The sequence below is a fragment of the Lolium rigidum genome, chromosome 1 (assembly GCF_022539505.1).
Source record: "Lolium rigidum isolate FL_2022 chromosome 1, APGP_CSIRO_Lrig_0.1, whole genome shotgun sequence".
In the NCBI taxonomy this organism is placed as follows: Eukaryota; Viridiplantae; Streptophyta; class Magnoliopsida; order Poales; family Poaceae; genus Lolium; species Lolium rigidum.
In genome coordinates, this window is record NC_061508.1 from 44634337 (window position 1) to 44651142 (window position 16806).

At 48.1% G+C, this 16806-nt stretch overlaps 1 protein-coding gene across 1 annotated transcript; it reads right to left on the minus strand.

Annotated features, from left to right (window-relative positions):
- Window positions 1–712: 712 nt before the first annotated feature.
- LOC124672119 (26.2 kDa heat shock protein, mitochondrial-like) lies at window positions 713–1682 on the minus strand. Its single transcript, XM_047208400.1, has 2 exons — window positions 1418–1682; window positions 713–1302 (listed from the first exon to the last, which is right to left on the minus strand). Exons 1-2 carry the CDS (start codon window positions 1680–1682, stop codon window positions 884–886), a joined length of 684 nt encoding a protein of 227 aa, XP_047064356.1. The 3' UTR covers window positions 713–883.
- Between the last annotated feature and the right edge of the window lie 15124 nt (window positions 1683–16806).

Here is a 16806-nt window from a genome sequence, read left to right on the forward strand (position 1 = left end):
GCCACACACAAAAAAAAGGTTCTCTTGCTTTTGGTCGCTGTATATTGCAGTTCTGTTTTTGGTCGATGCATATTGCAGTTCTGCTCCTCCTGAGGGCCATATTAGAGGGATATTGTTGTAATCATGTAAACGCTACAGCTACAGAGAAGTGAAACAGATGCTGTTCTTCAAGGAAGCAAAACAGATTCTGCCGAGCATGGTTCAGTGTCTAAAAAAAGGAAAATCAAAACAGCGGGGATAAACACAATTAATTCAAGGAACACTGAGCAGCGAAAATCAACCAGTAACCAGCAAAGTTGGTTCATCACATCGAATTTGAGGAAATCAACAAAGTCCATTGCCAATTTCCGCGAGAGGAAATCAACGAAGTTAATGCCCAATTTCATCACCACCAGTGTGACTGTTCACACCACACAAGATCGTAAATTGCAAACGCAAGATTAATTCAAGGAACACTATAACAAACTGGTATACAGTTCTGTTGTGCTAAGAAGTATGAAGTGGAGTAAATCAGAAGACAAACGCAAGAATTTCACAGCAGTGAGCGACAACCAAAGCAGTCCCATTTATCACTGAAAGCATGAAAAAATCAACACAATTTGAGCGCCAAAGCAGTTTGTCAAGTCGAAATCAACAGGGTTCATGACCAATTTCACCACCAAAGCAGTTCATCAAGGAGACATTAACAAGGTTCATGACCAAATTCACCACCACTCGATCAGAAACTACCTCACCGTCACTGGATCAGAAACTACGCAAGACGATCAGAGAACCAAAACAGGGCAAGGAAGACACCAAACCATCACCACATCGACAAGGCGTCTCTCAACTCCACTCGCCATCACCACTACTACTATTACTACTGCAAGATCCGTCTCCCTCCCTACTCGACCTTCACCTGGAACACGTCCTTGCGCTCCTCGTCCTTGACCTTGGGCACGGTGACCCTGAGCACGCCGTTCTTCATCTCGGCCTTGATCTTGTCCATCTTGAAGGCGTCGGCGGGCATCTCGATGCGGCGGCTGTACCTCGGCACCGCGGCGTCCTCGTCGGCCCAGGGCTCCTTCTCGCCCTCCCCCTTGATCATCACGCTGTTCTGCTCCGCCCACACCTTGACGTGCTCCTTCCCCAGCCCCGGCATCACCACCTTGAGGCACACCGCCTCGTCGTCCTCCTTCGCCACCGACCACCCGCCGCAACGAGGAGACGACGCCGACGCGGGGGAGAGGCCGGACGACGCGCCCTCCATCTGAGCCAGCAGCCGGCCAAGGCTCGTCGGCGCGCCGAACCGGTCGAGCACGTCTGCGAAATCAAGAACGGCAAAAGCTGATTTTTTTTAGCATCCCTCCCCTACAACGTTCGCACGAACACGACGAAAAACGGGAAGGAGGAGAAGCGAGGACGCGTATATACGTACCCTGCGAGAAGAAGCTGGGCGCGGTGAAGTCGCGGGCGAGGCGGCGGCGTCCCCCGGCGGCGTCGGCGTCCTCGTACTCGGACCCGCTCTCGTCGCTGGTGTCGTCGTCGTCGTAGCAGCGGACGTCCGAGCCCTTGGTGTTGAGCAGGCGACGGGCGGCGGTGAGGGAGGCCGGGCGGAGCGCGCCGGAGGCCGACGGCTCGGCGAGCAGCTTCTTGAGGAGGCTGGCCAGCGGGGCACCCTTGCTAGCGACGGCGGAAGCCATGGATCTCTCTCTCTGCTGCGATTTTGGATTCTTGTGGTGGACAGGAGGAGGAGGTGGGGAATGGAGGGGGTTTTGAAGGGGTAGCTTTCTTGGGGAAGGGGATGGAGAAGGGGTTAGAAGGTTCTGGAGAACTCTGGTGAGGCCTCGAGTCTTCCAGAACAGGAGTGCCACTGCTTTAGGATTCGTGTTAGTAGGGGTTAGAAGGTTCTCGAGACTGCTGGCGAGTCCTCGAGGCTTCCAGAATAGCGGTACCACCACCGCTTTAAGATGCGTATAATCGTATTGGTTCATGTACGATCAGTGGCAGTGCCCTGCTATTGATGGTATTCTTACGGTGTGGCAAAGTGTGGAAGTGGAAGGCATCCAAACATGTATGATGTATCTACATCGCTTTATTCTATATTGCAAGTTCTTTTACTCCTTTTATGTGCCCGCATGTATGATGTATCTACATCGCTTTATTCTATATTGCACGTTCTTTTACTCCTTTTAACCTAGTTTTACTCTCGAACATCAAAATCCACACACTTTTGTGCTTGGAATCACAAATAAATTTTTTGTATCCCACTTTTTACCCTCCAGTTATACGTTTGTGACACTAATTACCCCACCAAGTGAAAGTTTATGTAGATTATCCCTTCTAAAAGCATTGGATTCCCGTTTTCTAATGCATTCAGAAGGTTGCCAGGTGATCATAGGTGATCATCAGGATCCAAAAATATTAAGACAATAACCAAGAATGGGGGAAGACTTGGGTAGGATCAGGTCTTAGATAGGATCTATGAGAACAATTTTTTTGCAAAGACAAAACATGTTCAAAAAATCTGAAAAAAAATCACAACACACATCTATGTTATATATGCACCGCCAAAAATTTGCAACTTCAAATTCGACATACATTTGGAGAGACAAAATAAGATAAATCTGAGTGTGAATAGTGTGAAATACTACTCAACCAGATCTGACACTATTCACAATAGAATTTGTCTTTTTTTGTTTCTCCACGTGTAGATCAGATTTTAAGCTGAAATTTCTTGGAATCGTAGATACAACCTATATGCATGTTGTTTATTATTTTCAGATTTTTTCGCCTGTTCAAAGTATGTTTTTTCTGGGTTGATCCTATGATCCTACCTAATGGAGAGATCCTATACAAGTCTCTCCCACCAAGAATGGCCCATGTGAATAAAATAAGTTATCGTGATAGTCAATGATGCTCTTCTATATTTACATATTTTGTCGCGCCACATCGGCATATCATGCCTATCCTATCTACCAATTACAGGCAAAATGCTAAACTTGAGTTAAACCGTGTGCAAAGTCTCCTAAATTAGATATTCTGGTAGAAGTTTCACTAAATGGGGTAATATGCGTCACAAAAGCACAACCACATTGTAAAAAGTGGAACTCACTCTAACGAAATTAACATACATAGTTCGCTACAAAGACCAAAAAACTGACAACAAACTAAAAAGTAAAAAAGACGGAAAAGCGAGCTGGTGGCAGGAAACCCAATGAGAATGTTTCGATCTTGAAACACCTCTATGGGGCAAAAATTTGCCACCACCAAGTATCACTCAAAAGGGCAACTAAGAGGACAACCAAAAAGACCTAAACATCCATCCTGGAGCCGAAACACCAATACCCACAAAACTTCCCCTCAATCGCCAATCATGACCGGATCTTGCAGAGCATGCACCCTTGTTCTTCTAGCCACATCAACAGCAAGCTTCATCAGATAACTTGCAGACATCTTTTGGTAAATTCACATCGAGAAGCAATAGTCCATTTCCTCAGCTGTACGTGTGGTTCTCGATAGTCTTACCACCAAACCGACCGAACTTCATTGAATAATTTTTCGAAGCTACTTAGTAGTTCAGTCCGTATAGAATCTTATTTGTTTCTAGTTCAATGATGTTGTTTCTTGGATGCCCAGTTGAGGTATTAGACCCCAAAATATTACCTTGTCGGTAAAATGATGGATATTCATTCAGATTCCTGATACATCATCCGTCTGAAGATTTAGAGCATAGAAGCAACGAGGAAGCGAGCAGAGTGGCAGTATATAAGTAGAAAGTAGTTGAATGTAATTCATATCGACTTCTATGCAAAATAAATCAGAGTACTTTGTCTATGATAATATTGAAAATAAGAAAGAGGACTCTCTCTTGGACTTGCTGAGATTAAGGCCGAACCAGTGGCACATGCCGTGAAGGATTCGCCTCGCGAGACGGTAGAAAACCCAGGAGGAGATGATCCGGTGCCAGGGCGGCCCAGAAGATCTTAGACTGTTTCGGCTAAGCAACACACATATATAGACCGACTGAATACCACGGTGAAGGTTTTGCGTTCGCGTTTTGTCAGAAAACCACGGTGAAGGTTGCCAGCAACCAGCTAACAAGATGCGCGTCCTGCTATGTTCGCTTTGAACATCACAAGCTGCTATCTTTTTTTTTGAACAGATAAGACCCCAAGGGCCGAGAAGCTCCATTAGTCGGTGGGTACAATTACAAAAAGGACCTTGGTTTTAGTAGCAATAGCACAAGAGTCCAAAGAAATTACAAAAAGGATCCCAGAAACATAAAGAACAAAGCAATCGGGTCCTTCTTCTCCACCGCGCCGATGCTTGGATCTTGGACCATGGTCGCTGGCAGCGACGTCGGGGACTACGCCACTTGGTTCATCGCCAGGATGGATCACCACGCCAAGATCAAAGATCTTCCCCTTTAGCACTAAGGCCTGGAGGAAGTAAATACTCCCCGGAGCAGTTCCTTCCGAAGTGCGGAGAGGCCCCCTTGGCCAAAAATAGCGGCGGCTAAAGACGCTGACGCTTGAGATCTGCCGCCGATAGTGAGCTTCCGTCATGGTGAGCACCGCACGCTCACCAGTGTGCCTCTTAACTCCAGATCGACGAACTCTGGGGCTCTCACTCTCCTGTCTGTCTCCACGACCACAAGGAGGAGGAAGAGCAGCCTGAGAACTCACCAAATCCAGAGCCAGAGAGAAGTACCTGGATCTCTGCTCTGCTGGGGAGAGCACACAGCTTGGCCTCTCCTCCTCGCCTACACGGCCGGCCAGAAGAAGCTCCGCCGTGTGCCGCGGAAAGCATCGCCCCTCCCCCTCGCCTCCATGGCCGGCCAGGGGAGGCTCTGCTTCGCAGCGCCTCAGCAGCATCAGAAGATCCGCGGCCTCTACCTTATTTGCGGAGACCGTGGCTCCCTCCTCGCTTCTATGCTCCGACCACAGGAGACATAGCAGCAAGAAGAAGAACCCTAATCCCCAGATCTTGCCGCCTAGATCTGAGGTACAGCTCCAAGCCGCCACTAGGGGACGAAAACAAGAAGAAAAGCCTAAGTATGTACAGCCGGCGTCTTCTCCTCTCCATCTCCGGCCGGCTATTCCGACTGAGAGGAGGCAGGAGCGGCCCGGAGAGGAGCGGCCCGGAGAGGAGGAGGAAGAGGGCAGCTACTGTAGAGTGCTGAGAGCGGGTTGGGAGGGAAATGAGAGCGGTGTGAGCTGCTATCATGGATGCTCACATGTAATGCCTCTACATCTCGGTTTCTAGGATGTGATGTAGTTGTGTATACGTGTAGTGTATATGTACCACGATTCGAGATATATCAAGAAATGTTCCTTAAGAATATCACTTTAGTTTTTTTATATTTTTTATTACTTCTAGGTCAGTTTGTACTGCTATTGATGATTATTAATGGATTGGCGAAATTTTGCAAAAAAAAATATCACTCTGTTTTTTATGCTCCTGGATGCTGCGCAAGAGTCCAGGCAACTCCAACCTGATGAGCTTGAGCTGCGGAAGGCGCTCAAGTCGCGCATCCTTGGCCTCGTGGTCATCGAGCGGATTCGACTGCGACAGCGGGCTAGAGTGAATTGGCTAAAGGTCGGCGACGCCAACTCGCGGTTCTTCCATCTCAAAGCCAATGCTAGGCGTCGGAAGAACTTCATCCCCTCGCTCTCCGGCAGCCATGGGATGGCAACGGAGCATGCCCACAAGGCGGAGGTCATCAAGGACTTCTTTGGAGCGCTCCTGGGGACGCCAGCTGCCTCGGAGTCCGTCTTTGATTGGGATGCACTTGGGCTGCCCTCGGTTGACCTCTCTGAGCTTTACGCCCCCTTCTCAGCCGATGAGATCCTTGCTGCCATCGCCGATCTGCCTGCTGATCGGGCACCTGGTCCAGACGGGTTTAGTGGTGCCTTCTTCAAGGCAGTGGCGCCCATTATCATCCAGGATCTTGTCCTTGCTTTCCGGCAAATCTTTATGCTGAACCGGACGAGTCTTCACAGACTCAACGAGGCGCACATTGTGCTCATTCCCAAATGCGACGGTGCTGCTACCCTTGGCGACTTCCGACCTATTAGCCTTCTCCATAGCTTCACCAAGCTGTTCATGAAGGTCCTAGCCACGAGGCTTGCCCGGCGCATCGACACTCTCATCTCGCCGGTGCAGAGTGCTTTCATCCGCGGGCGCTCCATTCAGGATAACTTTCTGCTTGTCCAAGGGCTTGTGCGTCGGTTCCATCGGACTAAGTGTCCGGCCCTGATGGTCAAGCTTGACATCGCCAAGGCTTTTGACAGTGTCTCCTGGACTTACCTGCTGGACATTCTGCGGGCTAGGGGTTTTAGCCAGCGCTGGTGCGACTGGATCGCCCTGCTGCTCTCCACCGCCTCCTCCCGTATCATCCTCAACGGCAATGTGGGTGATCGCATCCGCCACCGCCGCGGTCTGTGACAGGGCGACCCTCTGTCCCCCTTCCTCTTCATCCTAGCAATGGAGCCGCTGCACCGCATTCTCTCACTTGCGGCGGATGAGGGAGTTCTGTCTAGGCTGCGGGGTCATGCCAACGACCTCAGGACCTCCCTCTATGCGGACGACGCTGTCTTCTTCATCAACCCGGTTAAGGCGGAGCTTCAGGCGGTCCGTGACATCCTTACGCGTTTTGGCGAGGTCACCGGCCTGTATGTCAACTTCGCCAAGACTGCAGTGATCCCCCTACGCTGTGAGGGCCTCGACGTTGCTGACATCATCGCGCCGCTTGGGGCGAGGATCGCCGCCCTCCCCTGCAAGTTTCTGGGGCTGCCCCTCAGCCTCCGCAAGCTCCGCAAGGTTGACTTTTAGCCGATGCTTGACCGCATCGCTAGCCGCCTAGCCTGTTGGAAAGCCAAGTTGCTCTCGGCTGCTGGACGACTTGTGCTCCTCAACGTCGTCCTCTCCGCGCTCTCCATATACTGGATCTCTATCCACTCGCTTCCGGTGTGGGTGCGCAAGGAGATCGACCGCCTTCGCCGGGCTTGGCTGTGGAGGGGCGACGACACTTGCCACGGTGGTCACTGCAAGGTGGCTTGGAGCCGTATCTGTCGCCCTCGCGATCTTGGCGGCCTCGGAATTCTTCACCTCGACCGCTTTGGGTCTGCCCTCCGCCTGAAATAGCTCTGGCGCGAACGGGTGGCTCCGGGCACACCTTGGGTTGGCTTACCTGTGCCGTGCTCATCGGCAGAGAGAGAGCTCTTCGCCGCGGCCACGAGTGTCACTCTCGGTGACGTCTTAGCGGCTCGCTTCTGGTTCGACAGCTGGATGGATGGTCAGGCCCCCTTCGCCCTCATGCCTCAGCTGTTCGTTGTCTCGCGCCGCAAGCAACGCACCGTGCATGAAGCTCTCCTGGACCACAGATGGGTGCAGGATCTACGTGGCAGGGTCTCATCGGAACTGCTGCCGGACTTCGTCCGTCTGTGGGTGGCGGCCGAGCGTGTCCACCTCACCCCGGGTGTACCTGACGCCTTCACTTGGCTGCTGACGGAGTCCGGTTCCTACTCCGTGGCCTCGGCTTACAGGCTTCAATTCTTGGGCTCCACGGACTCCCCACTCGTCACCTCCATCTGGGAGGCCTGGGCCAAGCACAGGCTGCTAGCCTGGCTGATCGTGCAAAACCGCGTCCTCACGGTGGACCGGCTCATGGCTAGGCAATGGCCCAATTCGTACTTTTGCCCCTTGTGCCGGCGGAACCTGGAGACGGCCGAGCACCTCCTCATTGAGTGCCCATGGTCGCGCAGCCTCTGGAGTGAAGTGGCTTCACGCCTCGGCCTTCCCTCCCTCCGGCCTGAGAGCTGGCGATCGCTGGGATCCCTGCCGGCGTGGCTCGCCTCCCTCGCGGCGGCCGTGCCAGCGGACGTGAAGACATGCAAGTCCATCGCGCTCATGGTCATTTGGGCTATCTGGCGGGAGCGAAACGACCGTATCTTCCGCGCTCACGAGCGTACACCGGTGGTAGTTCTTCGCGACATTATAGACGAGAGCTCGTGCTGGGCGATGGCCGGCTGTCGGCACCTTAGAGCGCGAGAGTAGTCGCCTTTCGCCTTGCTGCCTTGGCAGCTTTTCTTTGTACTTTTGCTTTTCTGGTTTTTGAGTTCCTTGTAACTCTTTCCTCTATCAATGAAATCGCAGCTCTCCTGCGCTTCCTCAAAAAAAAAACACACGAGATCTGACAACACGAAAACAAGTCGTTTACCATATCTCACATATGTGGAAAAAGAGGGGCAGCAGAACATGGAAGAAATAAGCTGAGAACTGTACCCACGGTTCATATTCACATGATACATGGATTCAACCAAGGGACACAAAGTCCAGATATCTGAACTCGATGTAAAAGACACACACACACGGGTGTCATTCAGACTAGGAAATACGGCAACAAAGCTACTAGTTCACACACATCCATTTTGCAGCATTGCTGTGCACAACTTGAAGTTGATGTGTACAACACCCTGGTCACTGAAGATGTTCTTTCCTCAAAGATAAAATTAAAAAATACTGAAGATGTTCTTTCCCCCAAAATAGAAAATAAAATGCTGAAGATGTGCACAGAATGTTGCCTGTAATATCGCCACCATGGTGAACTGAAATCGCCAACCTCCGCTTAGCTTACGCATCCTTCCTCGCACTTGACTCCATCTCTGTTGTCTCTGCATTCATAGCCGTCAGACCAGAGACGCCATCACCAACACCAGCTTCAGTGCGGCACGGCCCTTCTCGAGCTTGGCCTCTTCTTAGCCGTTGTGCTGCACGGATGGGACCGGGCAGCGAGGAGGCTAAGAAGGTCGTCGACGCTTTGCCGCAGGAAAGCAACGTCCATACCCATGAGCTCCAAGCCCTCCAGGGTCTTCTTCCAGTCGGCGAGGTCCTCGCGAGAACAAGAAGAAGCAAACGAGAAGGCCCTGATGCCCTCGGAGATGCTGATGGTCCGCATGATAACTGCCGCAACCAGTGTAGGGCTTATGTTCTTGATCAGATGCCTGTGGAGCAACGCCTTCCTGTCGCGGCAGAGCTTGTAGTACGTCATGCGCTGGCAGTTAGGGAAAAAATCATGGTCGATGCCATCAATGGCGATACTGAATTCCCTGAAACTCATCATGCCATCAAAACCGGTGTCTGGATCACCTGAAGATCTCATACCGTCAATGTCATCAAATGCTTCTTCACTAGCTAGGTTGTTGGCATCATTGTCCGGTGCTGGGCTGCTGATTCTGGTGACTTCTGGATCATCATTCGTTGTAGTCAACTCCTTTTCTCTTATTATATACACCTGAAAACAATACCCAGTCACCGATTAGATCAGTATGGGTATGGGCAGTGTTCCTGCCGTGCATTTGAAAAGCATAATCACATGGAATGATTCATGGAGCAGTTGATGAAACATCTCTGAAGTACTTGCCTTAAATTTCGTCGGTTCAACCAGTTGAAAGACCGTGGCATCGTTGACCTTAAGTTTATGTTCTTTCGCAAATTTAACCCACCCACCACTGAGACCCTTGTTCTTGCCACCACCTAGGTAATTTACAGGATAGCTATTCTCATGCTCATCTTCTAATGTAATATCAATAGTATAGTTTGGAAGATTTCTTTTCCAAAAGTGACTCGGGAGACCCTGAAAGAAAACACAGAAGTCAAATGCAAAGGAACAAAAGAGAAGTTAAATTAATTTGTGACACTTGCCTTGTAATTTAATCTTTCATCGGATAAAAGAAAGCAATGTGCAGTTTCTAATACAGAAGTAGTACCAGGCTATCCGGCATTCGACATATATACATTCAAGCACCTACAGAAACTTACCAGCCAAAAAGTCTTAACGACCTGTGATGGCAGCATGAGCATGGTGAAGCTTGGATATTGCCCCGGTAAATTTTCTTGTACCTTCATGGCTTTTTTCAAGGCAGGTGGTACCTGTCGCGTCACGATTTGTTCATAGTTAGTAAGTTGTGCCAGTAAGAAATTTTTGAATAACAGAATAAGCGACCCACGGACAATCATATTAGTCCGTTTGCACCCAATCATTAGTGGCGTCATATGTTTCATTTGTAACAGAAAACAATGTGATATGTGAGCCAGTGATTCTTTCCAGCATCAAGTAACAGAAACATCGTTATGACGGAATATTAAATGATTCCATGTAGGACCTTAGGGTTGCGGAAACTGCAAATGTAGCTCGGGACATATGTAGGCCAGTTTTTTGAAAAAATTGAAAACGATATTCTGGAGTACCAAAAAAATCTGAACAGTAATATAGATTTTGATAATGATGTAGTCCACCAACGTGTAAAATCTCAACTCAAAGCACCTCACAGGCCACACAAAAATGACAAAGAAAATTGTAGGTTTTCAAAATTTGCACCCTTCACTACTTCAGATTTCCACATTTGTTATTTTGGCACAGCCTAAAATACAAACTATTTCAAGTTGATTTTTTGCACATTTATAGAATACACTATTACCTGCATGCAGGACTTTTCTCAAAAAAAATTCAAATCTTTAAAATGCCATTTTCGAAATTTTCTAAAAAAGAGCTACATGTAGCTCGGTCTACAAAATGTCTCACTCCTTACCGTTGGGTCAAATTCACCATCTTTATTTCTTTTGCGCTCACTTCTACTGCTGCTCGTTTCGACCAATGCTGGTCTGCGCCCCATTTTACCCTTAGCAGACTTCGAGCCTGCTGGCCTCCCTCTCTTCCTCTGCAACAACACCAATCAAGTCAGAGAAACCTGTTCATACGGTATATTTCTCCAGTTAGATTATTTCGTGTAGGACCTTACCGTCGGCACAATATTACCGTCCTTTCCACTCTTGGCAGACTTGGAGGCTGCTGCCGGACACCTTCTCTTCCTCTGTAACACAACCAATGGGATGCAGATCAACGAGTTCAGTGTCTGTTTATATATGTGGCTTGAGATATCTGAGTTTTGGTTTATATACAAACGCAATGGTGGTAAAGGGAGTGTATCTTACTGTGTAAGTTTGATTTTTAAAGATTCCAGGTCTAAATGGAGCGCAGGAATGCTTTTTTTCCTCACCCGCCATGCCCTCTGGCCGCACGACCTGCCATAGTGAGGCCAGACACGAAGTTGTAGCAACGATGAGGAACTGTATGTTGCAATGATGTGAAGATACTTTTTCTTAAGCAAAGCAAAGCAAATTGAAAACTTACTTCCACGGGAACGTAGTCGACCTGGCCGTCTGGATCATTGCAGCCACTCTCGGCAGACTTGGAGCCTGCTTGCGGCCACAACTTCTTCTCCTGAACACAACCAATAAGAGCAGAGCAATTGATTTAAAATGTGTTTCTATGCAGGGCTGAAGATAGCAAATGGTGAGTTGTGGCTGAGTTGATAAATAAAAACTGAAAGCTATGTTTGTGTCTTGTAACTTGCCTGATAAGACGTACTCATAGCAGAAACACAAACACGAGGATGTAAAATAGTGAGTGTATCTTACTTTGTAAGCTTTCTTTTTCTGGGCTATGCGTTTGAAACGACCGCCAGGGCGCTTTTCTACCGCACACTCCACGCTCTCTGGCATCACGACCTGCCACACCGAGGTTATATGCAACAGGTTGGAACTAGGAGGAACTATTGATTCCAACATGTGAATGAAAAGGTCGCTCATTGGTAGTGATTCTTTTGACGGAATGATCTGTGCTGTGTTTAATGTATGCACGGACTGAAGCCACTTACTGCGAGGGGAGGGTAGTCGACTTCCATAGGCTGTTGGTTGAAAACAACATTGACGAGTTAGTCACAAGAAGGTTCAGATTTAGCGGACGACCAGAGAGAAACATGTGTAATACTTCCTCCATCCCACCAAAGTTGTAGAGATTTGTCAAAATTTAAATGTATGTAGACACTATCTATCATGTAATCTCAGACAAGTTTCAGGAAACAGATGGAGTAATATGAATACCGAAAAGGAACTCGCATCCAGTAGGTGGTCGATGATCGCCATGTCTGGACAACTCGAGGAGGAATCCTGCCTGACTGCCTGCTTGCCTGGAACTAGATCCGATGTGTTGGAGAGATGGGGAGGAGCAGGACTGGAGGACTTGGGGAGAAGAGAAGTATATATAAGGGAACAGCTTAGGCGACCGTTTGGTTGGTAGAGTGATTGACGGGATTCTACAAAATGTGAAACATTCAAAAGTAATTAGCGCTTCCCAAAAGTGATGGAAATCAGAGGATTCTACAAGGTATACTACGTGTTACCTTGCAAAACGGGTCCTGAATCAGAGGAGTTTTCCATTCCATGGTATGTTGCCGTTGGCGTCTCCAACTCTCCATAGACTCCGGAGTCACTGGAAGTGCCAATTAGCACGGCAGCAGAACCTCTGTATCGCTGAATCTACGGGGCAGCTCCTCTTCTACAGTTCTACCTCTGAACTTCTCACGTAGCTCGCATGAAAAACACAGGGAGACGAAGACGAGGTATTTGGGATTTAGCTGTTTCACACAGCCATCAACGTTTCTTCTCTTCCTAATCTCTGAAGTAAACACGATGACTTAAGTAGGCAGAGGCACACCTCCTATGGCCACTAGCGCACCCACTAACTCCATGCAGCACTAACCCAGGCCACTACCGGCCAGTAACATGACCTGGACAACACACACACGTTCAGCTAACTAACTAACTGAAAACTACCAGCGATTCACACGACTGATACCTGAACTTCCGATGCAGCTGCTCACCGGCATCTCGCGATGCACGCCGTGTCACACTGCCATCTTTGGCATCTTACCACGGGCACCGACTGGAACCAAGCCATACCACATGCAGCTAACCAAATACAAAACGAAAAATCAAATCAAGATTAGACCTAACAAACCTGATCCACCAGTGGAGATCGGAAAACAATTCTATGAGGCTGTACCGTATAGTCTTCCTCAGAAATGTTTGAATATTTTAAATATTTTTTAAATAAAGAACGCTTTATTACTCAAAAGATTTGCATCACATCCAGTCTCTCCATAACCAGGATGCACACAGCCGTTTGATAGTCTAGTATGTAGCAAAGAATAATGTGAAAACGAAAGGAAAAAAGCCAGTTTATTTCCTAACATGGGTGGCTGCATAGCCGCATGATCGAAGCCATTTCTCCAACCATGAAGACACCTCCATAAAGAGATCGCAATCCTCCAAACGCTGAAGTGGCGACCATGAACGGAGGAAAGCTGTGCACCGGTAAATGACCCGCATAATAGAAAAAATTTGTCATAAAAAACATTGTCATTTCTACATAGTCAAAGCGACCATGCAACTGCAAGCGCTCACACTCTGATAATCGTTTTGTACATAGAATTCACTCCATTTAGCCGATTGCCAAATTTTTTGCAATACTACGAGGTGGGTACAAGGTAGAACTTATCTGAATGATTGACCATATAGACCTAGCAACCCGGCAATTGAAGAAAAGGTGTTTTATTATCTCTTCTTCATGACATAACACACATTTTGTACAACCTCGCCAGCTACGTTTAGCAAGGTTATTTTTAGTAAGAATCACCCCTCGACGAAGATACCATGCAAAGACCTTTGTTTTCAGCGGTATCTTCATCTTCCATATGTTTTCATTATTTACGACCGGTTGAGTCGGGATGCATAATGCTTTGTACATGGAGCTTACGGAGAATACACCATTGTTAGTGAGACTCCAACGAAACACATCAGTCCCCTGACCCAACTGGATTGAATCCAACCGCTGATGCAGTTCATTCCAAGCAACTAGTCGGGGACCAATAATATCTCGTCTGAACGTCACAGAGGGAGGAGAAGATTCCATCACCTTCTTCAAGGTATCCCCTTTATGATGAACAATATTGTACAAAGCTGGATACTGTTCGCGAAGAGTAGTTGTTCCCAACCATCTATCTTCCCAAAACCGTATCTCCGCCCATTTCTAATAGAGAATTAACCAAATTAGAGAAAAATGATTTTAGTTGCCATAAAGCCAGCCCAAAAGTGGGAATCTCCTAGTTTCTAAAAAACCTGAGAAATCGCCTTTGAGCCTACATGCTTTTTCCGCGGTAGTTGTTGCCAAACCCCATCCTCCGTTAATAACTTGGCCAGTCATTTACCTAGCAAGGCCCTATTCTTAACTTCAAGATCGTGTATACCAAGTTCACCTTGATCTTTTGGAGGGTAAACAACACTCCAATTAGTTAACCTGTATTTTTTCTTCACACTATCACCTTGCCAAAAAAATCTTGATCAGAAGTAGTCCAATCGTTTTAAGATGCCTTTGGGTAATTGGAAGAAAGAAATCATATACAGTTCCATATTCGTAAGCACGTAATTTATGAGGACTAACCTTCCCCCAAGGAATAGTAATTTTCCTTTCTAACTGGTAAGACGTTTCTGGAATCTTTCTTCAACAATGTTCCATTCAGCCAACGTGAGTCTCCGATAATGGATCGGAATACCAAGATAGATGATTGGAAAACAACCAATCCCATAGGCGAATAATTCAGCGTACATGTTAGCATCATCTTTAGCCTCGCCAAAACAAAACAATTCACTTTTATGGAAATTAATCTTAAGACCTGACAACTGCTTGAATGCTGAAAGGATTAGTTTCATATTTCGTGCCTTTTCCAAATCATGATTGATACGCCGCAAACATATATATAATTTTTGATGCTCCATGCTTGTTTTACACCAATTGCTATATGTTTTGTTTACACTTCATGGCACTTTTATGCATTTTCCGAAACTAACCTATTGACAAGATACCACAGTGACAGTTCTCTGTTTTCTGCTGTTTTTGTATTTTAGAAAAATTGTACAGGAAATATTCTCGGAATTGGACGAAACAAAAGCCAAAGTTCCTATTTTTCCCGGAGCGAAGACGAAATCCAGAGGAGAGACGAAGGGGGCCACAGGGTGGCCAGACCTACCCTAGGCGCGGCCTGGCCCTGGCCAGCGCCTAGGGGTAATCTGGGGCCACCAGGCCTCCACCGACCTGTTGCGGTCAAAAACCCACCGACGGGCAGCGACGGGCAACACAGTAGAGCCGGGAGGCTCCCAGGATTGCGGTGGACCCTGGTCCCTCGGGCGACGGCCCACAATGCCTTCTGGCACACGTCCTGGTGCTTACGAGGGCGTGCCACCTGACCTATACCTGGTCAGGAAGGTGATGGATTGCTTCGACTAGTTTCTGCATGGCAAACACGTAAACATTAAATACGAGCCCCGATCGGCTCTTAAGTTGTTCTGTGGATCGGCTCAAAGAGCCGATTGCCCCATGGTTCACGTTAGATTTATAATGACATGGGGATCATGCTTTATCAATATCAAGCTAAACTAATCTACGATAGTCTAGGGTTTTCACCGCATAATTGGAACATCCTATGCGTAGTTGAGCCTAGCAAATACGTAAGATGATGGAAAACCAGCCCTAAAGAGGCCTAAAAACCAACGTGAAGTTGATCCCCGGAACAATCCCTCTAGAGCTTAATAAACCACGCCTTACGCACCACCGGATCGTTCAACCCGTTTATAAGGCCTAACCATACGGATATCAAACCAATCCTTGAAGAACAAGGAGCAACTATAACGGATTAGATCTACTAAATAAAGAACAAGCAAGATACTGCCCTTACACCTAAAATAGGTGTAAGGGCAGCTAGATATTGAGGGGTAGCGTAGCTAAACAAGTACATCGTGAAAGCATCGACGTCAACCCCAAGACACCTGAGGTAAGGGTGTTGCTCGCCATCAAAAATGCTTCAGCACGAGCAACACCAACAATGAATAAACTGATACTGCCTAGATCGCAAGATGCGATCTAGGCAGCATGTTGCTTACCCGGGAGAAACCCTCGAAACAAGGGGTGGCGATGCGCCTAGATTGATTTGTTGTGAACGTGATCGTCCTCCTTTCTCAAAACCCTAGATACATATTTATAGTCCGTAGACTTTCTAACTTGGGAATAAACCCAACCGTGTACGAGCTAAACTCTATCTCTTAATTCTAACCGACACGTAACCTACTATAATTTACAGATACACGGGCAATCTTGCCCAAACTTCTTATACAAGGCCGGTTCGGGAATATTTCCCGTGCATATCCTCTAAGCCCATTTAATCACGGCCCATCTCCAGAATTGGTTAAATTCTGGTGATAACACATGCCCCCCTGGTTTTGGCAATGATAATTTCAAAACCATTCTGTTTTTTCTGCTTCGTAGGGTCACGTCGTGGCAGAGCAGAACCGTCGCAGAATCTTTCATCATGATGCCTTGCCTTCTCAGCTTCTCTGCACGATTTGACAGATTCGGCACCATGTCCTCGGAAACCGCCACAGCATTAAATCTCCACTATATCCCCTTTTATTTAACCGCGTCGAGCAACTCGCTTCTTCATCCCCTTGCTCAGTACTAGCCACCGAAAAGCCCTCCTCCGCCATGGACTCATCCTCCTCCTCTGCTGCATCGGCTCTCTCCTTCCAATCTTCTTCCTCAAGTGAGCCGATGCCAGAGCACAACCAATGGGATGAGCAGGAGTGGGACTTTGACTTCGTGCCAGATGGCCCACCCGAGGCCCTCGTAGGGTCAGATGGTGATTTACCCCTGACCGATGGGGAGGACGACCTCCGGTTCCTCATCGACGGGGAACTGGAGGCGGAGAGTGAGGATGACCTCCTCTCCTGGGGTAACTTCACCCCTTCCGACGAAGAGGAAGAAGAGGAGGACGAGGAGGACGACGCCTCCTCCAACGAGAAGGAAGAGGAGGACGACACCTCCTCCGACGAGCCGCCGGCGAAGCGCTTCCGCGGCTGGGCCTGGTCAGA